Raw genomic sequence first — 24,560 nt, 5'->3', positions numbered from 1 at the left:
TGATTAATACCCCCGCCCCTAGTGTGGCTTTATAGTATGTGATGTCATTAGGGCAATGACGTTAATACCAAGTTTGTGCACTTGTCGAATTGGAAACAGAATAATTTTACAGGCTTTCAAGTGGGATAACGTAAAAAAGTAGGAATAAAGTAGGAACGAAATCTCTAAAAAAGTAGGAAAAAGTAGGACTTAAAGAGGGAAAAAGTAGGACTTAAAGAGGGAAAAAGTAGGGCATTAAAGAAAAAAAAGTAGGAATAAGTCAGGACATGTGCAGGCTTTTTGGAGTAGTTTTCGTCGACACTCACCAGAACTCTTGATGTTACATGTAAATCTTAATTTGTACTCACAACCCTGCTGCCTCAGCCTCACTTTTGCTCCTGGGAGAGCCTGGTAATTTTGAGCGATGATGAGAGCTGGTTGAGCACTGCTCCAAGTCCTAGGCTGCAATATCAGTGGGATCAATCACATCTGCACAGGAGCAAAAGCTGAGGCTGGCAGCAGTCTTGTGGTTGATTGGTGTGTGTTATCCCTCTTTCATGCTGAAGAGGCTCTCCCCACCAGTAAGAATCTGCAACTAGAGTCTACTCATCATTTCTGAATATAAATTATTCAAGTAGCCTTGCACATTTTTTTTTTTTTTTGGCGGGGTTTTTCACCAAAAAAGTAGGAAAAAGTAGGAAAAAGTAGGATTTTGAGCAAAAAAGTAGGAAAAGTAGGGACAGCAGTAAAAAAGTAGGAAAAAGTAGGAAAAGTAGGGCCACTTGAAAGCCTGAATTTTAGTTTACTGTACAATTACAGAGTTGACACTGAGTATAAAACTAACAGCAAATGGAAATATGCTTTCCCCCAGCATCACTACACTTAAGGACCATCATACACACCAAATTTGACCTTCATAGCTTGAATGGTTTATTTTGATACAAAAATCAGTGGTTACCATGGCAACACATTTTCCTTCAACTGACACATTGGTGTCTTGCAAAACTACACTTCTAGATCATGATACATACTAAATTTGACTTTAATTGCTTGAATGATGGAAAAGTTATTCGATCTGCAAGGTTTTGGTAAAATTGTGGTTACCATGGCAACGGTTTGTGTGACAAACACAAAAATCATGTGTTCCACATCTAAACCTCAGGGCCATAATGCCTACCAAATTTGGTTTCAATTGCTTGAGGTGATAAGCACAATCAGGGTATGCAATCATGACTTTCTCACTTTAAAAAATTGTAACTTCTAAAAGAATGCACCAACTGACTTAAAAATTCACATGCAGCATGCTAAAACATCAGTAATCACATGTGGTAAGACAATAGCTAATTTCTTCTCATTTACTGTTGATTATTAAAGATTAATACCAAAAAGTCCCCAAAAACATATGTGATGCGTCAAAAAAAGCGTTTTACAACTTGCGTAAAATCAAGATTTGAGGTCCATATTTTAAGTCTACCCCTATGTGTTTGGTATCAAATTAATGGATTTTTTCCTGGCATTGCTTGCATGCAATAAAAAACAGTGGTTCTTTCAGCTGGAGAAAAATATGAGGTATGAAGTCCCGTCCTGGTAGGAGTGTAATGCTGGCTTATTTTTGTGACATTGTGACCTTTTAACCCATGCTGTACAGCTACAGTATACATGGAGAAACAGCTTATTTTTCTGCTTTTCCTGAAAGTACTGAAGACACACTACAATATGGTGCACTGTTTGCCATTAAATGTTCTGCCAGTTTTGAGTTTTGAGCCATTTTCAAATGCTGAGGAAAATAAGTGCAGCCGTTCTTCAGTATTTTCAGTGAGGTACAATGTATATCCTAATTTGACTACTTAAAAGAATATTTTCCCCTAGTATTGAATATCCTTGTTTTTTTAACCATGAATTGTACATACAATGTATGTAGAAATCTATTGTGTGAAAATTTTAGCAAATTTGAGCAATAGGAACTTATCTTTTTATATTTTTACAAATTGCTGAGGATAAAAAGGCCAATACACGCCCATGTTATACTGCATGAAGGTCATATGATAAGTGTTCAGTGTTCATATTTCAATGCTTGTTCAATTTCTAAAGATATCATAAGCAAAAACATAGTATTTTGGCTTAATATGTCATTGTTTGAGTGTCACAGCTTGGATATCAACTCAAGTCATCATAAATCTCACATTCATTCTTCTATCTGTGTTTACAAATATGAGAATTGATCCAAACACTGTGCGCACATTCAAGGTCAAACTGTACAGGTATAATTTTTTGATGAAAAATATCTTCCAAAGCACCAGCCCTAATTTCATAAAAATTTGTAATAATGGCCACTATATGTCTGTTACCTATTCCTGAGAGTTTCGCCTCTTCACTCTTTGGCAAAAGTGAAATATGATAAAATATGTAAAAGTGGTTTTATTTGAATTCAAAATAATGCCTACAAAATTGATCATCCATTTCGAGAAGTGAAAATATGAAATTTATTCATATTTTGTGATATGTCATGGCTATGTGCTGGTGGTGAATGAAAGGGATATTTATCAGGAATATCTAACAGCAATATCAGATGAAAAAAACATTCTCCTTTTTTTTAAATGAATTTTTCCAATAAATTAGTCATTTCAATGTAATTCGACACCCCTAATTAAAATGCTAATTTATGCACAGTTTAATGCAAAATTGTTACTCTTCTTCTTCTTCTTCTTCCTGTTCAGTACAGTCCACCTTTGGTGTATTGTCGTACTGTTGGCAGGCATGGTGTGGACGTGTTTATACTCTTTCTTTACATGAAATGAAAATTTGAACACTCAGCTACAACAAACAACAAAAAAAGCATTTTCACCAAGTTTTTTTCATTTTTACCCTGTTACACAATTGCATAATTTACCCTGATTGTGCTATTGACCTTGAAAACTGTGGAAGAAGTTCACTCCAAAGGATTAAAAAAAAAAAAAGTGGTTACCATGGCAATGCATTGTCCGACACAAATACAAAGGATATTTTGCAAAACTACACGTAAAGAGCATCATACACACCAAATTTCACCTTCATAGATTAAATGGTTCAATTTGATACAAAAATGAGTGGTTACCATGGCAACACATTTTTCTTATATTGACACATTGGTGTCTTGCGTAACTACACCTCCCGATCATCATATTTTATATACTAAATTTGACCTTAATTGCTTGAATGATGTGGAACTTATTCAATCCACAAGGTTTTGGTAAAATTATGGTTACCATGGCAAGGCTTTGTCCGACAAACACACACACAAAAAAAGATGTTCCACATCTATGCCTCAAGGCCATAATGCCTACCAAATCTGATTTAAATTGCTTCAAAGCTGTGGAAGTTGTTCAATCCACAAGATTTCAAAGAAAAACATTCAGTTACCATGGCAACGCTTTGTCAAGTACAAACACAAAGAGTGTCTTGCATAACTACACCTATAGATCATCATAGATACTAATTTTGAAATTGATTGCTTAAATACTATGGAAGTTATTCAATCCACAAGGTTTTGGTAAAATTATGGTTATCATGGAACGCATTGTCCGACAAACACAAAAAACATGTCTTGCACATCTATACCTCAATATCATCATTTACCCTAAGTAATCGTGTGAAAAGTCTTGCCAAGGTCTCTGCCAGAGACATTCTGTCAGCCGAATGCTTGGCAGTAAAAATAGACCATCGTGTCGGCTGTCTCCTCCCGCTCTCTTTTTGCTTTACGTGTGTATTGCATTGCATTCAGTCGCGCACATAAGGGGAACTTCGTTTTGCAGTATTCTGCAAAAACGTCACACCTTCACAGGGGTGTGTCAATTCGGCCGTCAAAATGGCGACCTCCAGTGTGATGCACCAGCAGACGACATGTTACACTTTAGATACTGAATATCGCCACTTCTGAGGGCCTGAAATAACTGGTTTTTGTACTGAAATGCGTTTTACCCCACCCTCAACATAATCAGTGGGCTAAAAGTCTTGATTTTCATTCTTCTTTAAGCTGTTTTCAAAATATGGGAAAATTAGTGAAATTCTAGCATTAAAAGCCCATAGTGCAAATATTTCCTTACAGAACCATTGTGCAATACATGGAGAAACAATGCCTACCAAATACAATGTATACAGTAGACCAAGTTTAATTGAGGGTATACAATGGTATGGATGAAATAGTGTCATATCAAATTTAGCATTAAGCAATGTGTAATTTCAGCATTTCAACCTGACCTTTGACCCTTGACCATTGACCCCATGATCTAAAACTTCTCAAGACAATCATCCTAAGGCAGTACATATGTACATATAAGTATTAAGTCTCATGAGGATACCTTGAGCCATATCTGAAATATGAAGAAAAACTCTTCAGATTTAGCATTTTCACTTCACCTTTGACCCCAATGTCCAAAACATTTTTTTTAAAAGAAATATCTATTTGGTAATACATGTCTGCATTAAGATTTATGGTAATGTAATCAGGCACTGCAGAGAAATGAAGGGGGGAGGGGGAGGGGGAGGAGATACTGTAAAACGAGGAATGTTTGCATGTTGACATGTTAATTTCACAAATTTCGCGAGAGCCAAGATTCGCAAAATTAAAATGCACGCAAAAGTTCTTGTGTACAGTATATGCATTGAATGTTAGAGGCAACTCGCGAAAATTTCATGCCACGAAAATATTGTGTTTTACAGTAGTGAAATTAGAATTTGACCTTGACCAATGAACTTTGACCTTGAGCATCCACTCAAATGCATACACATTATTGTACATATATGCATAATATGCCAAGTTTTGATAGGATACCGTAAATGGTTCTTCAGTTACAACTGGACATTGTCCACAAAATATGTTACAGACAGAAGGACAGACGGACTGAAGGATGCATGGACAAATGCCTTTGACAACATTTCCTGGAGGAAGCATTCACAAATCATTTAAAAGATATGGGTAGCTGAGGCAAAACTTAATGTCATGTGCATTGTTTTCTAGACCTCTGTGATTCTCACTTAATCCACCCGGCTATGTTTCAGCTTATGTAACCTTGCAAAATTAATGTCAATAGCTTGGCTGCAATATGCATATGAAAACAAACAAACAAAATAAAAATGAAGATGAATAATGTGGTCTGCTTGCATTCCATTTCCAATATTTTGACGTCTACTGAAAACATTGTAATGAATTTCAAAAATAATGTTTACACCCAGAAGTATTCTATTTTGATTAAGTATGAAAATAACAAAACTACTGCATCATTGGCCCATCCGCATTCAAGGCATTGTGTTATCAATGCTATGTACTCTTACCACAAACCACCTCTGATTTAGGGTCTAATACTTGAACATATATTTGCAATAGCTCAAGTGGGCATGCACACACAAATTCAACTTAGTGCAAATGACCACATTTCAGCTGTTACATCAAATCTGTGTAATAGTACCAGGAATCTAAACTGTGCTGACACACTGCATTACTTCAGTGATGCTACCCAGTTTACTGGCGCAGTATAGAACAAGCTAGTCTGCGCTGTAGGGCTCACACGGGTAAATAATTCCCCATAGAGACGTGTGTTCAAATTCAAATTTCAAAAAATTCTGTAAAATAGCTGGGAGAAGTGAGGTGTTTCATCTTCACTAACCTGAATAAGTGAGATATACCCTTTCATCCATCAGATTTTCAGGGTGGGTTGTTCTGCTCTAATTCTGTCCAAGGGTCCGCAAAGCCAGACTACGAGTTCTTGTCACTCAAAAAGTAACCTATTTTCCGTACACGTTCCCAATGAAATATAGTCCCCTCAAATTCCATCAGAGAAGCTTTCATCTTCCAACCAAAATGCAGTTTGTAGAGGAATTCATACTCAATGTCTACAGCTATTCAGTTTTTTGCCAAACTACATTATTGATTTTTAATTAATTTTTTTCTTCATTTATTTTGGTATCTTTGGTACGAATTTGTGAAGGGGTCTGGGACAGTCCATTTTATTTACAGGTGTGAGCCCTGTAATGCACTATTATTAACATCAGTTGGCTAATACACCCCGTGTTCACATTGGTCCCCGCACTGCGGGGAAAGTCTCATGCTGCAGGACTTTCCCCTCCCAAACCATAATGTGAACACTAGCTGGGACTTGTCCCCCAGCTCCGTGAAGCAAGTCAGGTCCGTGGACAGATTTGGAAGGGAGAGTGATCTTCTGTTATAAAACTGATAGCATCCAGATGTATTCATCAAATGTGTGCATGTGCAAAGTCTGGTTTCAAGTGGCAGCCCCCCCCCCCCCCCCCCCCAGCCACGATTGCACCCACAACTCAAGGATAGTTGATATAGCAATGTGAAAAGTCAGTAGTAAAAAAGATGATTTCTGGCGACTGTCCCCACAATGCAGGGTCCAATGTGAACATGAGAGAAGTCAGTCAGAGATAGGTGAAGATTGGGATGAGTAATCCATTGATTAATTGCCTCACTTCTTGGAATACCAGAAAATATTGCCCTTTGTATCAGGGACGCATACTTTCTACTATCCCACTGAATTGAACAGGAATTGAAAAGGTGTTTTATTCATCAATATCCATCGCAGTCCGGAGGCTGAATTACAGACATTGTTAACAAAGGGCCATGAATACATTAAAAATACATACAAGATACAGTGTGGCAATGACAAAAAAAATGCATAGAACAACAAAAAATCAATCTTAATCATCATAACCATTGCACAATGAGATCAACCTATAATACAAAACAAAAATAAATATTTCAATAACAATATCTAATATCACTATTCTCAATAATTACTAAAAAATAAATTGAGTTTATGATAATCGTGTATGCCAGTCATTTATAATCATTAATACAGATGTTGTTATACAACATCCAATACTATCCAATGTCATGTCACCCAAGTATACTGCAAAGATTATACTAAAATCACATTGGAAGGGAAGAGGCATAGCTTTGAGTTAAATTACCACTGATGGATATGACTCTTATCATGAATACCCTGAGAGTCTCCATAATACCAATTCACTGTCTTGAAGGGTGCATCATGACATATCCACATACAACATACAAACTGCTTATCTGCTGTGAGGCTATTGAGATGATGGAAACACAATTGCACTCACCTTCAGCTTCGAGAGCTCACCAAGAATCATGGTTTCAGACATATTGTCAAAGAGGCCATCCGTTGCCATGAGGATGATGTCACCTTCTCGAACGTTGAAGAGGGAACTCGAAGCTGAGTGGGGGCTGCAGGAAAGGGAAAAACATTTACAATCACAAGAAATCCACAAGTGGCTCTAATCAAGCCAGCACAATGAAATATAGCATATTGCTCTGAATACAGAACTCTTGCATTACAATGATTACATAATGATTCAGTACACATTGCATTTTAGTCCTAGTTTATACCTTGTAAATGGTGTGCTGCAGTATTGGTGTCCAAGCATTTTTCCTGCAAGTACTGCATGTTTTCCTTCATGCAACCAGGTACCAAGCTGCGTTAAAAATTCCACTGCATGTAATTCATCCCACTTCAGTGAAGGCAAACTCTTTCCTTTTGTTCCTATTTACCAATATTCACATAATCAACTAAGACCATTTACTGAAAGAGTTCCTTGAATGTATTTTCAGGAGACCAGTTTTCTGTGTCTCCTACCAAGTAACTTTTACGTCAGCACAACTTTAAAAACTGCCGATTCCACAGCACAGCACTAGGTTATTGTGAACGTGCAACATTATTATTGCAAACAATGCTCACTATCAACTACAAGTACATGTACAGTGTAAATAACATAAAATTAGGTATGTCAGCATGAACTGCTGGACACATTTCCTTCTTGAAACTTTACTTCTTGCAAGCAATGTCCATTTCCTTAAAATTATGAATTAGGGAAAAAAGATTTGCAATTCATTTCTTGCTGGTGTCCAAAAGTGGTTTGGCTTTCAGAGGGTCATACATCTCAAGGAAAAAGTTACTTGAATAGATGTTGAAATCAGAGCAGCACTTGAGGATATTCGGAGCAATATCCAGAGCAATATGTGAAAAACATGCACTCCTCAAAAAGGCTACTTGTTGTACAGTTTCCTCTTGAAGCCAGTTTGTCACTATGTGTACATGTATTTCTGCATAATCAACCAAACTTGCCAAGAATAAGGACTGACTTTATTTCTCAAAAAATGACATGAAATTAATCACTCACCTGTCACTCAGTATAGTTCTTAGGCCAGGGGGCGCTATTGATAACTGGAACGGTGTATTGAAGTAGTGCTGCTGCTCTTCTGACCGGTGGACTATCCTCCCTCCTCTGACGATGAGGAATCCAGAGTCACCAAGATTGGCAGATGCAACAGTCCTGTTATCACCATCAAAGATGACAATGCATGCTGTACTGCTCCCTGCACAGACAAGGTACAATGTATGGTCATTACAACTGACTGACAAACTGCCCTTCATCAACATACAAATTATGTAAATAAGCACCAATTATTCAGTGTTTTAGTAGTAGCCATGATAAAAAATAACATGCATGTATACATGTACATACAGTTGACCCTCTCTTATCCGGCCTCCCTTTATCCGGATCTCTCTATTATACGGACGCAATCTCGCCGTGATTTTTTTTAAAAATAATTACGGGAGGAAAGAGGGATTCCCAACTCCTTGAGAGCTCCTACACAAACACACATGAATTACATATTAATTCCAACATGATTAACATACATTACATCAAATTTCCTTCCAAACTGCTTACCTTCAGACATTTTAACATCCCCAAACATCCCCAAATCATCGCAAGAACATGGACAGATTATGCGCTCGAATCCTCTCATATCGCATTGCCACATATAGGTCCATACACAGCCGTCGATATGACTAGACATGCATTGTTTCGAGTCATTGGCTGAGCAACGAATGATATTGAACACTCAAAAATTGTTCACACACAGTACACACATAAAGAGAGAGAGGGAGACCATCTAACAATGGCGACCTACAGTCGACTTTGCCGAGCCGTGATGATCGAATTTTGAAGCGTAGTTTCGTTGACTTGTACTGTTTATTTTCAAGATCTACTTGATACATTTCTTAATAATTATTTAGGTAAATCATCCCAAGAATTTATAAAAGAAAATGATTTCATTCTTGCAAACACGAACCTCTATTTTGGGGTCTGTTACTGAGTGTAACAATGAAAAGGTTGCAGTATACATATTACTACATGTGGTACTACAATGGGCTACATCAGTACATGTGTATGTTTATGTACATATAAAGCATTGAGTCTCCCGTATCCGGCCAAATCCCTTATCCGGATGAGCCCCGGTCCCGACTTGTCGGGATACGAGAGGTTCAACTGTACTCAGGTTTTTACTCAAACCAATGATCTCCTGATTATTAGACAGGCATCATATCCACTAGTGCGCTCTACACTTCTGCCCGACCGCCAGTGCCAGTTTCAAATCCTTTATAGCAGCAAGAGCTAGTATTGTGTGTTTTTTCAAATTAACGAATTCTTGCATTGAGTTACTTTTATTGTGACTGATTAACAGACAGCCCTTCATCAATGGAAAAAACAACAAATTTGACAATGTATTTTCAAGAAAATGAAAATGTGAAAATCGGCCCCCACTTTGGTTCCCCGTGTTGTGTAAATGGATATACACATTTTTTCCTGATGATAAATGATACCAATTTCTCTGTCCATTGCAGTATTCTACGATTGCAAATTAAACCATTTGCAAAAATACAGAAAGTCCTACATGTAATTTGGAAAAAAAAAAAAATATATATATACAAGTGTATATACATGAATATAGATTTGCTTAATACGGCAAACACAGTAATCTCTACAGTATTAATGCAAAAATATGATGTGTACACATCATGAATACAATCATACTCTACACTTGGAAAACACAAGTAGTCGAAATCAAGTCATGTTTTTATTATACTCAAGTGCATCTGCATGTAGTTTGTGCTGTTGTGAATGTCCAACAACTCATTGTTCACTATTGGAATCAGTTGTGAGATTACATTTTAACAGCAGGAAGGACATAAACAAGTCATGAGGCAGAAGTGTATTCTATGGGACAGGAATGAGTACAATGTAGGTGCTCATCAAGCCACACAGACAGTTTGTTAACAGATTAAACAAATGCAATGTGTACTCTGGCTCTTCCTACAGCATGCGTACTGTGATCATCATACTGGTAATGGTAATCTTTCACGTGTATCTGCACTCCATATACAGGTCTGACAAATCAACAATCAATTTGAACCAATCCAGATATCATGATTTTTACTAAATACCTTACCTCTGAAATCAGGTAATCTGTGAGTACTAGACAGTTAAACATTGAACTGGTTGGAGGGGCAGCATCCTAAGAGGTTCAGTGGGACATGCAAAATTTAGTTCCAGGGCACAGTGTACAATGCATAGTTATGCCTATGATGTACACTGCAATTATTAGGCTTAGTGTCAACAACCACCCAGAGGCAGGCGTAAGTGCTATGGAGTGAAAGATTGGTGGAGTGCTTATCTTGCCAACATTGCTGTTAATCTGGGAGAAGGATGGTGCGTTCTATTTTTTTACTTTCAAGTATACTGTAAGGCAGAAGTCAGAAGACTGTATTTACTGTACAGTTTATTACAAGAAATGAAAAGAACATTCAAAGGACAACTGCCAGATAATATTACACTACTCTGTACATGTACATGCACATGTATGAACTTGAGCATTATGAACACAAGACAACTAGAAATGTCGCTATGGCGACTGGTATGCCTCCGCCATACTTGTAGTTGTAATGCATGGTTCTCCAAATACACCGTAGCTCTATAGAACATCTTGACAATGTGCGATGAGAGTTTCACATAATTGGCAAAAATATTACAATGACACAAATGTGTTGATTGTTCACTTTTCTTAAACTGTAACAAGGGTAAATGGCTAAATTGTCGAAAGAGAGCACGTATTTGGGGATTTGAGGGTTTTTAGTTGACTTTTGACCCTTTTATTAGTTTATGCATTGAGTAATTTCCGGGGTAAGTGTAATCTCAGTTTATTAAACAGTGAAATTTTAACTTTCAACCCTGGCCTTTGACCCTCTGACCCTAAAATTCGCAAGAGAATCACTGTCAGGCAGTACATATGCATTTTAAATATACTAAGCTCCATGATGATACCATGGCCACTTCCGAGATAAGAAGGAAGAATTTAAATTCAGCATTTAACTTGACCTTTGACCTTTTGACCAGTGAATCTCTATTGGGTAACTACTACATGTACAGCATACACTAAGTTTCAAGAAAAATCCTGCTGGCATTGCACAGATATCCCCATTGATTGCATAGCAAATTTACACCGGTATTTTTTCATGGAACCTGCGTTTACAAGCTTTGCTTTCGCGGTTCCATCATATTTCACAAGTTATAGAGAATATGTACATTACATGTATGTATGCTGACACACTTTCTGTTCATGACCCGACTTATAACATATTTTGTATCTTGCTTGGTTTGTATTCTTTTTTTGGATGTATTTTGATGTCAAGTGAAATATGAAAATAAACGTGCTGGAACTGTTCACTGTGTCTCAAGTACAAGACCAGTGCAGTTTCAGTTATTCAATTCAATATGACGGAAATAGTGAAATTTTGAGGAGTTGACCTTGACCTTTGACCCCATGACCCCAAAATTCCCAAGATAATCACTGCCAGTCAGTATGTACATGTATGCATATGTACCAAGTTTTATGAAGATGCCTTGAACCAGTTTGGAGATATACATATGTATGGAGAAAAAGGTGAAATTTTAACATATATATGCACTTGACCTTTGACCTCATAGCCTGAAACTCTCTCTATAGAATCTTTATTAGGTAGTACATGTATACACAAGTTTGAGAAAATACCTTCAGGCATTGCATACATTGTAGCTATGGGGGAAATACTGACATATTGAGCATTTGACCTTGACCTTGACATTTCTTGACCTTCGCATTTGACCTTGAGCATGAGCACCCAAATGTCGATAGGCACAACTTCGCCCACTCATACATATGTACATGTATGCCAGTCTCTAATGGTTTTTTTAAGTTACGGTGTTCACAAAACTGATTATGGATGGATGGACAGAAGGACAGACAGACGTACAGAAGGATGGACAACCTGAAAACATAATGCCTCTGGCGTCACTTCGTGGCGGAGGCATCAAAACAGAGTAGCCTGATAGAATTACATGGTGAATGTAGACTGACAGAGTGTAAAAGGGTAAAAGGAGCATAAAACTACACTAGCAACATAAAAAAGGATCCTCATCAAATGACCTGCTGCTCATTTCCTTTACTGAGAAGCAAAGACATTGTTCATGACTGATTATCAGTAGCTGAACAATACTTGGTGACAGACTTACACAGAAGTGTATAATATAGAACAGAAGTACACATTGTACGTATGGTAAATTCTGTGTAAAACTTCTGACATCTTCATATGATGTGGTTTGACACAACCTATGCTCTCATGGTATACAGCGTATACATCAATGAATCACGTATGTATCCATATCATAACAACAAATCAATGTCATAAACAGCTCATAAGAGCTGTATTTTACAACACACTTGGCCTTGACTCATGTACTACATGTACACCAACACTGTAATAGAATATTTCAAAGTGACCCAAAGTTACTCATTTGGATGCACCAGATGACCTGCAGTTCCAGTTAGTGTCCTCCATAGTGTGCATTACTTGTATACTGAGTAATGATAGTAACTGCATGTACATGTACATGTTACATTGTACATGTACATGTATGTATTGTACCTTGTAGTGTATTGCAGGGAGAAAGAAATTAGTTACTGTATATGCTATAATTTTCGCGTACATAAATTTTCACGAATTGCCGCTGTCACACATTTTCGCGAGTGGTTAAATTCGCGATTGGGGGACCAGAGAAAATATGAAGTGGCAAAGAAAGTGTGAATTTTCAACTTACTAGCAAATAAGAACAATACTGGTTAAATACACTGCACGAAAAAACCTTACCAAACTCTGCGAACTAGTAAGTTAGAATTCAACATTTTTGAAGTGGTTAACGTCCATCGCGCTAGATTTCTGACGAGTGGTCCCCTTGCGATATTATGGCTCTCTACAAGTAGACGTGGACGTGCTATATGTACGTAAACAAGCTTAGCCAGTATGGTCTGTTTGGTAAGCCATGATATGGTATACTAGTACTGAAATGTTCGTATCATTAAGGCAATGGATTCATTTTGGAAGGTAATATTTTCGCGTGTTGTTGATTTCGCGAATAGCTCCGATTCGCGAAATTCGCGAAAATAAAACCCCTGCGAAATATATAGCGTATACAGTATATCATCGAATATGTACATTGATCAAATTAAGCCAAACTTAGTCTTTCACCCTAAAAAAACTTTTTAGACTATCAATGCTCCTTTAACTGTTCCTGAGCCAGTGAGAGTGAATCATTTTGTTCTTGTCACAAATTGGGATTTTTGTTATTTATAGCCATGTCTGCTCTTTTAGAGGATCAAGGGTTTTCTTCACATGGGAATCACATGCTGTAATGGCTCATATATCCATTCAGTCCCTCCCTGAACTTGTGCAACTGACCTGAAGACACAGTCATATTGGTGTATTCAACCCTATCTGGCAGCTGGGCTTTGCAGAGTGGCCTGATAGAATTTACAATGTACATGGTACATATGTACATGTATGTAATGGTAAGAAAACTGATCACAGTCATCTGCAATCATATATTGTTTAAATTGCTAAAGAAACATCTTGCAAATATCTACCACAGAATATTAAACAAGGCAAGTGCCATAATGCCATAATGTGTGCGCTTAGAAACGTCAGTATGAAGCGCCATATAAATGCAATTATTATTATTATTATTATTATTCACGTACAAGAAATTGTACGCGATTGGGATATATAACAGATAAAAAAAAGAGATACAAACAGATGAAAGGAGATACAGAGACAGTGTAAAAGGGTAAAAATCTATGGCAAAAAAGAAACGAGCCATAAAAACTTAACATTGGGCCCTTAAAGTTCGTTGACCCCTGCTTGTGACCTTTCACCTTGTGGTGACCATCCACTCCCCAAGGGACATCTACCATCCAAGTTTGGTCACAAACAGACCTATGGATCAAAAGTTATGACCCATAATAGAAACGCGCCATAAAAACTTAACATTGGGCTCTAAAAGTTCGTTGACCCATACTTGTGACCATTGACCTTGTGGTGACCATCCACTCCCCAAGGACATCTACCATCCAAGATTAGTCACAAATGGAGTTATGAATCAAAAGTTATGACCAATAATAGAAACGCGCCATAAAAACTTAACGTTGGGCTCTAAAAGTTCGTTGACCCCTGCTTGTGACCTTTGACCTTGTGGTGATCATCCACTCCCCAAGGAACATCTACCATCCAAGTTTAGTCACAAACGGACCTATGGATCAAAAGTTATGACCCATAATAGAAACGTGCCATAAAAACTTAACATTGGGCTCTAAAAGTTCATTGACCTATGCTTGTGACCTTTGACCTTGTGGTGATCATCCACTCCCTAAGGACATCTACCACCCAAGTTTGGTCACAAATGGAGTTATGGATCAAAAGTTATGACCCATAACAGAAACGCGCCATAAAAACTTAACATTGGGCTCTAAAAGTTCGTTGACCCCCTGCTTGTGACCTTTGACCTTGTGGTGATCACCCACATCCCAAGGGACATCTACCATCCAAGTTTGGTCACAAATGGAGTTATGGATCAAAAGTTATGACCCATAATAGAAACGCGCCATAAAAACTTAACATTGGGCCCTAAAGTTCATTGACCCCTGCCTGTGAGCTTTGACCTTGAGGTGACCTTCATATAAAATAAAATGTCAAACTTTGTATGACCCCTCTTCCCTCGAAGTTAGATTGCAATTGAAGCCCAGAGTAAAGAGTTATTGAAGTTTTTGTAGCGTTACGGACAGACGACGGACAGACGGACGGACGACGGACGGACGGACAATGGACGGACGGACGACGGACGGACAAACACCGCAGGCGATCCCTTAGTCTCCCCTCACCTCCACTGGGTTCGACAAAAACTAGAAATGTCGCTATGGCGACTGATATGCCTCCGTCATAATGAATAATTCTTCTAATAGGTCTGATAGAGTAGCCTTGACAATGTGAGATGACAGTATCTCATAATTGGCAAAAAATCTGACATGTTTGTCACAAATGTGTTGAGTATCTACTTTTCTGGAAGAAGGTTTCATTTGGATGGATGGCTAAATTGAGAGCGCAGGTACACCATGTATTGGGGATTTTAGCTTTTTCACTTGACCTTTGCCCCTTGCCCTTTGACCCCATAACCCACACACTCTTCAAATAATCACGAATTGGTAACATCCATTTTCATGAAAATACTTTCAGATATTTTCAAAATATGTTAAAAACTCATTTGTTTCATTGAATAGTCTCATGTCTCATGTCTAACCATCTCTGAAACTGTACCTTCTTCCTTTTTCTTTCTTTCTGTTTTCTTCCACCAGCGCTTAGAGACATTCATAAATGTGTGTGCTATACAAGAATTGTGAATCGTTATTATTATCATTATTATTATTATTATTATTATTATTATTTTCCCTTGGCCTTTAACCCCATTGCCAAAATCTTTCCCTACAGAATCACTGTGCAGTGATTCATGTGTATACACACATGTATCCTACGTGTACCTAGTCTTATCAAGTTACGATGTAGGCCTAATTCATAGAGTACTGTATACGCTATATATTTCGCGGGGGTTTTATTTTCGCGAATTTCGCGAGTCGGGAGCTATTCGCGAAATTAACAACACGCGAAAATATTACCTTCCAAAATGAATCCCTTGCCTTGATGATACGAACATTTCAGTACCAGTATACCATTATTGCAAGGGGACCACTCGTCAGAAATCTAGCGCGATGGACTTAACCACTTCAAAATGTTGAATTCTAACTTACTAGTTCGCAGAGTTTGGCAAGTCTTTTTCATGCAGTGTATAACTAGTATCATTCTTATTTGCTAGTAAGTTGAAAATTCACACTTTCTTTGCCACTTCATATTTTCTCTGGTCCCCCAATCGCGAATTTAACCACTCGCGAAAATGTGTGACAGCGGCAATTCGCGAAAATTTATGTACGCGAAAATTATAGCGTATACAGTAATCTCCCAGATATGGAAAAAACGTGTAATCAAAAATACTAGAATTTTAGCATTTTAAAGAGAGGGTACAGTTTCATTTGAGATGGGGCTTAAGTTTTCCAACGTTTTTTATGATAAGTTTTTAGACAATGAGAAACCTCTTTTGAAATATTGAAGAACATATAATTCTAGAAGAATTCAAAGTTTATTTGATGAAAATTGGTTTTGAAATGGCTGAGATATCCCAAACAAAGCCATCCTAATAAAAGGTGGGACCCACCATAGGTTTTCTGTTTCTTGCTATTTTTCAATACATACCCATTAGAGGAGCTTTGTTCTCCAGGAGTTCTTGGTAGCTCGTGGCAATGATGGCTACAGGAGATTGGGGGTCAAAACGCCCCTCCCTCACCATCCTCTTACACATTTTCATCAGTTGGCATGGAAACTGGGATGGGTCAATACCATAGTCCCTCCATCCACCAACTCCATCAGCGACTCCTGTATTCAGAGAAATAGAAACAAAATCAGTCGTTAGAAAAGTGCTGGTAATCAAAACAGGTGATTTTTATGGGTCCTTTTAAATGCAGCGGTATCCTTTAACCTGTTGAGGATGGACTGATTTTGTATAACGCACATTTCCGAAAGACACCAGCCCGAGTATTCTCGGGACTCGTCTTCAACAGGTTAAGCTCTTTTCAAATACAGTATGTAGCTATGTCTCTTCATTCATCTACATCTGTTTTATCCAAATGTACCGGATAACTGTCATAAACTTCCCTGCAAATTGCCTGTCTAGTGTGTGATGTTACCTTCCACAGTGAGTGACGAATTCAAAGATCATACAGCAAACCACGCTAGCTACTACAAAAGTGTAAACTGTCTGTAAGCACGGCTGTTGCAGGCTCTGCCTACTTTACAAACAAATGGTACTATTCACAACTTGAATCTGTGTCATCATGAATGACACAACTTCCTAAAACCATGCTCAATACCAGGGCTCGACACTAACGGTGGCCCGGGGCCACCAAAAATGAAAGTCGGACCACCAAATTTTAAAAAAGGGCAAATTTGGTGGCCCACCTCGGGCCACCAAAATTTTTTGAAAAGTATGTCAATAAATTCGTAACTTTTTGCGCCGGAAATGCATAAATGCATGCAGTGAGTGTGTGCAAACGTAGTACCTTTGTCTTTTGTGTTTTGAGAAATAGAAACATGTTCTTCTAGCTTCTTAATTATTCGCATGTAATCTGACGTCATTTATTTATGTTCAGATGTTGCAACCCATATTATGCCTGTCAATGACTATTATACTTAGTGTTCACCATTCAACAGTTACATTTGTTTAAAGGATGGATGAAAAGAACTGAACTAGTGCCTGAGAGTGAGTGTTGCGAGTTTATTGAGGTTTATTTATTTATTTATTTATTTATTTATTTATTTATTTATTTATTCAAGATTTTGGACTTCCAATATTTACGATGATAAAACTTAAATATTTGACTCATTAAAAAAAGCAGGACTTTTAATGTTTTTATTGGGGGATTTTTTGGCCACCAAATTTTTCTCTAAGGCCACCAAAAATGTGAAATTGATGATTTTGGTTGCCCCATTCGGCCACCAAAAAAAAAAAAAAAAGTTAGTGTGGAGCCCTGTCAATACAATTATCAAGACCAAAAGTGCTGGTTCAAAGATCATTGAAAAAACAAAACACTAATTCCTTTCACATAATAGACTTGACATTGCTCATATAGTATGTGTATCTACCTCCTAAAAATGCAAAGAACATTTTCCATCTAGTACAATAGTCTCATTCTAATCCACCCTGCTATCACAAAAGCAAAAATCTGAGTAAAGACAATATTAAACTGTACATGAAATTTCCAAAGGCTAATCACAAACTAACAACTCACACGTATAATTCTTTGTAGAACATTTATAATCACTTTGTACGGTACCCTATTCTGACCAGCATAATGTACGAAACACATGGGAGCAATCATTTCACACCACCACCTTGTCAAGCTACACTACACTGTACTGTGGACAGGCTGTACAATGTACATTGTGTACATGTATGAAAACTGTAAGCTGACTGTTTTAAACCTCTAGCACACTTACAGGTTAATTGATTAGGAACCCAATGAAAATGGGGGGGGGGGAGTAATGCTTGATAGATATTATTTTATGTAATGACCAACAATTTTTTTGAAATGCAGCTGCAGTATTGCTTCCCTCTAAACCACCACAACCTAATGTATTACTCATGCACACACCACTGAAACCAACTGCTGTGCCATTGAAGAATTTTTCTAAGGAGGTTACTACTAGTATATAGTGACCTTAGGCGGCGTCAGTGCTGGATTTCCATGGAAAGAAGGCAAGTCCAGGATAGTGTGGGAAATCTACACAATATGCTTGCAACTCTTGCTGTGACTCTCATCAAAAGACACTATTTTGCAAATTCAAAACATTATTTGTAAACATTAAAAAAAAAAAAAACTTCACAGAATATTGCCACAGGGTTGTACAACCTGTACATGTTATAGGAGGTTCACAACCAAAAACAGACACTTTGCTTCAGAGCTGCAGGGATTTTTTTTTCTTTTTCTTTTAAATTAGATTTTATACTCAAATATGCTACAGCGTACATGTATGTATTACTGTACATCTGATGGCTTGTAACTTCTATCTTCTCTGAAGTGAAATCTGCACACAATCACATTTATTGTAGAATCAGGTCACAATGCTAAGATGCAACTTTGTGTGGCCACTCTTTGGATACATCACACCATCCAACATAGTACGTACATTTCTATTTAGCTATAACACTGCGTTGCAGCAAACAGCCAAAATATACGGTACACTCCATCTTTACTACATGTAAATCTGCCACAAGTGTGGCCCTTCTTTTACATAGTACATTGCAACACCTTACATAGCAATAGCATACCCAAGCCAAATGTAGGAAATCCACCAACAAGGGCTTTTTTAATACCATGCATGCAAAACATAAAACAAAATTAATGCAAAAGACTGCAAAGAAGAACGTGATTAAATTCTTGCATGAGCTCAGCAGAATTGTCTTCAAATGGTAATAAATTAATGTATTCTGTTTCAGGAATACTATCAGCAATTTGTGAATGAACATTCACAAATGCTCCATACTAGTGTACATGTATGTAGCTCATGCATCTTGATCAGCATGCATGTTATAGTGTACAAACAGGCCTACATACATTGTATAGTGCATGGCCTAGAGACAGAAGGGAGCTACTTTTTCCCCTCATTTCCCTAGTACATTGTACTTCTTAAATGTATCTTTTAGTAGCTTCATTTTTGTCTTTTTTAGTTGAAAAAAAATTATTGGTGGCCAATGCTGTTCTTACAGATGTGATAAGTGAGAATGTACATGTAAAGTGCAGACAATCTTTGTCCTGCTAATAGCGAATACTAAGCCATAAAATGCATAAATAGGCCTACACTTTGTATTTAAATGTATATCACGTATAAAAGTACCATCAAGAGCTGAAAGGGGCCATTTGGTTTTCTTCCCCCTTCATACATAGCACTACAACATCCTTACTGAGCAGTGTCCCCCAACCATTTAATGTACAAAGGTATGGAAGGTCTATGATTGATAGATGTCCAGAGGGTCAATGGTGTGTGTGTCTGAGGTGTGTGTGCATTGATCCACAGGAAAGTCACCTTGACACTATGCATAGTCTGCCCTCACTGTGATGACTGTAGTAAATGGCGAGGAGGCAACAGCAAAACAAGAGGTGACTGGTGATGGCCAACTGTGTCTGTATCTTGCCTATTGATTTATTCTTTACGTATACGGCAGTTGGGAATGTAAAAATCAATGCAAAGCTGCACTACACAAGGTTACAGTGTACAGAGTATTGCCAAAATGTAGGACAGTATGCAGACAGTACTTGCAATAATGTCATCACTAGTATTTACAATTTTCAAGCTAATGTCACTGTGGTCCATTTAAGTTAAGTACCTGTACAGCAGATGTCTAACGGCACCGTTCAATTGCATCTGATTGATAGATTGTTGCCCTCCATCACATAAATATATTATAAGCACTGTACAATGTTTCAAACAAGCTACATTGCTACTGGAGTTCCTAATATTGTTTCAATGTAAAGCTGTACAAATTTGGTTCAAAATCATCCTTTTTCATACTTGTCTCAACCTCTTCTTGATCTTTCTCATTCTTAAATATTTAGTTTTCTAATTTTAATGCATTTCTTCCTTTGTCTTGTATAGTTCTTTATTTTTACAAAGTACTATCAAATATTTTGTTTCGTGGACCAAACTGGTAGTATTGCCACACATGAAGAGACTACAGTACATCTCTCCTGATTTCAGCATGAAATCTCCGTCTTTGGGGTTATTTTCGCAAAATCTCCCCAGCTCCCGCATGAGTTTGAATTTTTCCCTCTCTAGCTGTGTGTCTCCCACTTCAGATGTATTTTCTCCCACCTAAAATTCAGCTCTCTCCTGCCAAACTTTAGTTTGTCATAGTCATACATGTTAAAGAATAGAGAGGCTAAGACAGCACCACAGAACATTAACAACCCTTTAGCAGGACCCTGGCCTCACGGGACATCATGCTTCACACTCCTGATGCGCACTACAGTGCTCACCCGTTAATCGGGAACCGTTTTAGCGGGAACCCCGCTGAAGTGCAAGAAAATTTGATGTAAAAATTTTTTTCACTTGTTATTTCCACCACTTAATCAGAACGATGAATCGCTTTATCAGGACAAATCTGGCGGAAACACTTCAATTGTTTGTCATTAATTTCTAAAAATAACAAGTAAATCCCTAGATTGCAAGGATTTCACTTCCTTATGAGGATAATTTTCTAATTAGTTCATAATAGATTATGCCGACTGCAATTTAAACATTGCCCATTTTAAGGCAGTGAGACTAGCGCAGAGGCGGTCATCTTATCGAGCATCGTCAGCTTCTACTCATGAATGCACTTACACTCAGTGTTGCTTACACCAGGGAGGTAGAAAGAGACCTCCCCCTGCTTACACTGTACCACCCCTTCAGTGTGATATGGAGAGTCACTTTCCCCGCATGCACTCATACTCTCCCTGTTCGTGATAGTATGCATGCAGTGTGTGTGTGAGTGTGTGTGTGTGTGTGTGTGACAGCATTTCACAAGGCAGCATGAATATGAGGAAAAATTGTTCATCCCCAATCGTCACAATCAGTGTCCTAATGTGCATGTTGTTAACATGTTATAACAACAAGCCCTGATCTCAGTCTATGGTCACAACTAAGAGATAATGTAGCTGATTTGCAGCCTGCCCGGGTGCTGCTAGAATTTACGTATCACCCAATATTTTGGAGAAGTCAAACTGGCTGTAATGCCTTTGCAATGCCCTATTTCCTGTCTGTTGCCAGTTGATTTTACAAGTGTACAGGGGGGCCGGCATAACCATGGGGGGCTACTTTGGATGCCCCCCCCCCCCTCCAGACTTTTTTATCCTGGAAGTGGCAACAGAAAAAAAAAATTGAATGCCGATAAGCTCTTGCTGATTGCATCGATTGCATCCGAATAGGTGTCCCACAGGCATACTGTCAGCGGCCCGCCAGCATCTACTGAAACTACACTGAGTTTCTCAGTACACACACTGTACATGTATGTACAACAATGTACATAGATGTACAATGCAAGTCTAGTGGTCCTCATGTTTAGTCTGTCATAAAGGGCCGTGGAACATTTTTTACGTGTGTGGGGGCTGTCATGGGTGATGGGGGACAAGGGTAGTGCTAGTGGACGGGTCAAGGGTCAATGGTAATTAATCCTGGTTTACCCCTTGGCCTACAAACATACCTGGTCATTACACTTCCAGACGGACTGTAACGTTACATGATAGTACAAAAAAATAAATAAATAAAAAATAAAAATCTGTACGCTCTAGTGATGACTGGTACGAGTCTATTGTGTAGGTAATACTGGACACTTGTTTGTCTTTGCTCTGAATTTTGTCCTCAGAGGATGAAATTTTCGAGCAAAAATAACATTCTGACAATTACATATTTTGAAAAATTATCAGGTGTATGTGAATTTTTCTCTGATTTTGGAAACATATACTTCCAAGTTGATCCCTCATCAAATATCTTTTAGCACAGTACAAAATGGCATTATAGTTCTGAACATGATTATCGAAATGGAATTAATCAACATCTTTCACATCTTATTCATGCACCAGAATCACTATTCATACCAATGAGTTGCTGTTCACATTCGTACCGAGCGGATGACAAAGAGAAAAATGGCAAATGAGGCTCAAACTTCATATTGTGCAGTAAAAGGTCAAACATGAACATCTTGAACAATTTACATGGTAAAATCTTGTGATAAATCTACATCTTCTTGTAAATCTGAGGAAAATTGTGAATTTCTTAGCATTTCTACATTTTGTGTCGCATTCTGGCGATTTCGGCATATACATTGTATGATACAATCAAATGCTCAATAAGATAGGTCTGCGAAGTCCCATGCATATTACAACGTTTAGAATGTCATTATTACACAGAAAGTTATGCATCTGGAATAAGATGGTATCCGGCAATGTTCATACCATGTCTCTATAGACGTCTAGACCTCTATTTCTTTTTTTTTTTTGGGGGGGGGGGGGGGGGGGGGGGGGAAGATAAGCGATTAGACCCTACTCCACTAGCCCCGGAGACCGCGCCGCCAGGCGCGGTCCTGGCGGCTTCCCCGCAGTTTCGCTTATGTTATAGTTCAAGTATTCTGTGCGCTTGTGCAAGTGATTGTGAATTCTGTGAACATCGGTGAGCTGCTTATAAGACATCATTTTGTGCATCACAAGCAATGAAATGCATCAAACAGTCGCCGATGATAGTCATTTAGGTTTCATCGACCCATGTAAGTATTCCTAGTAGTTTCTGTTGAAAAATTAAGGAAATATAGCGCCGCAAAGGCACCCGTTTGTTCAACATGAAGATCTTTTATGGGAGCACGGCGCAGCCGCCACACGCACACACTGCGTGTGGCGGCTGTCGCAGTTACTACTCCACTAGTATAAGTAAGACTGAGCACCTTGACACATTGCAGTTTGCACTTTCTTTACCACATCCACACGGCCACAATCAATATGTCAGCACTATTTAAATCCTTAAGAACTAGGCTATGGAGTTCTATATGTTAGCCTGGACACTACACAATTACTCAAACAGAGTCTAGCGTCTACATTCTAGCTAACGTTAACATGTTAGACCTTTTGTTTGGATTCAGAGGGCCGAGGGCCAGGGCGGCCGAGGGTGTGTAACTGTAACTGCCACTACACTGAACCAAACATGCTGCAGCACTGATTCACTGATTCACTGTCTTCAGGTAGACGTTCTAACTAGTTTATAGACATCTAGAACTAGACCCTGTGCTGAGTGTGAGAGAGGAGGAAATGTTACAGGCAACAAAATGGTCACTTTTGTCATTTTTTTTTTCATAACGCACCTAAAACATTGAATCCTTTGTATCTGGCTACGAAGCACGCGTCATCTCCGAACATGCCCTGTTTGAAGACCCGACTGTTCGCGTCAGCCGCCGAGTCATCCTTGGAGAAGCCGCATGATGCCGTAACCAGGCGCATCCTCCGTCTCCTTTCCCTGCGATACTCGAGACTCCTGCTTGCATCGTACGGTACATAACCCATGACGGCACGGGCGATTTGACGCCCATAAACCAAAACTGACTGCATATTCCCGTAGTTTGTACCAAAATCTGGCAGATACAATCAGCTAATGTCGATTCGACCACTTAAAATTGGGCTAAATGACGTTGAGAACAGGAGAATGGCACGCACTTCGTCCACGCTGATGCAACGCCATTTTGTTCGCCGGCGAAAGGATGTTTACCAATTACGTCATGGGACGTACTGTACTGCTCGCTGAGTCTAGTCTATTCACGTACGTGTCGTGGTCGTACCACAGAACTCTACATAGAGTTCTGTGGTACGTACTCAATCATGCAAGGCATGAAGGAGTGATTTAGCGCACGGGTACTGACGGCTAAACTATGTGCCGTAAGTTGAACGTTTGTGCCTGAAAAAAAAGAAAAAAAGATAGAAATGATGTTGCTTGTTGAAGTCAACGAAATGCCAGTTGCAAACCACGCTCGCTTTGTATGTTGCATTAGTTTGTGATAAACGATAAATGGAATGAACGAATCCAACCTCCTTATTTGTCACGTATATATTTTCTGTCTATACAAATACAATTTGCCTTGAGAGTTTCTGGTTAAAGGGAATACAAATGTATATAGTTTTGGTTGAGACCTAACTTCAGGTTTCTAACTTTTTTTGTTGTTGAAATTAT

The 24,560-nt window shown here is 38.4% G+C and overlaps 1 protein-coding gene across 1 annotated transcript in view; it reads right to left on the bottom strand.

Moving 5' to 3' along the window:
* Positions 1-24,074, bottom strand: part of LOC139730521 (protein phosphatase PTC7 homolog) — a 59,254-nt gene extending 35,180 nt beyond the window's left edge. Inside the window, exons 1-4 of the mRNA XM_071641369.1 lie at positions 23,701-24,074; positions 16,512-16,691; positions 8,179-8,374; positions 7,102-7,225 (exon numbers count right to left, since the gene is read on the bottom strand). Of these exons, the coding sequence (XP_071497470.1) occupies positions 7,102-7,225; positions 8,179-8,374; positions 16,512-16,691; positions 23,701-23,944 (744 nt within the window). The 5' untranslated portion in view covers positions 23,945-24,074. The remainder of the gene's footprint in view (positions 1-7,101; positions 7,226-8,178; positions 8,375-16,511; positions 16,692-23,700) is intronic.
* Positions 24,075-24,560: the final 486 nt, after the last annotated feature.

The sequence above is a fragment of the Diadema antillarum genome, unplaced genomic scaffold (assembly GCF_040938485.1).
Source record: "Diadema antillarum isolate AM-2024a unplaced genomic scaffold, OU_Dant_1.0 seq00000320_RagTag, whole genome shotgun sequence".
NCBI classification, from domain to species: Eukaryota; Metazoa; Echinodermata; class Echinoidea; order Diadematoida; family Diadematidae; genus Diadema; species Diadema antillarum.
This window is presented reverse-complemented; position numbering and strand designations above follow the sequence as displayed.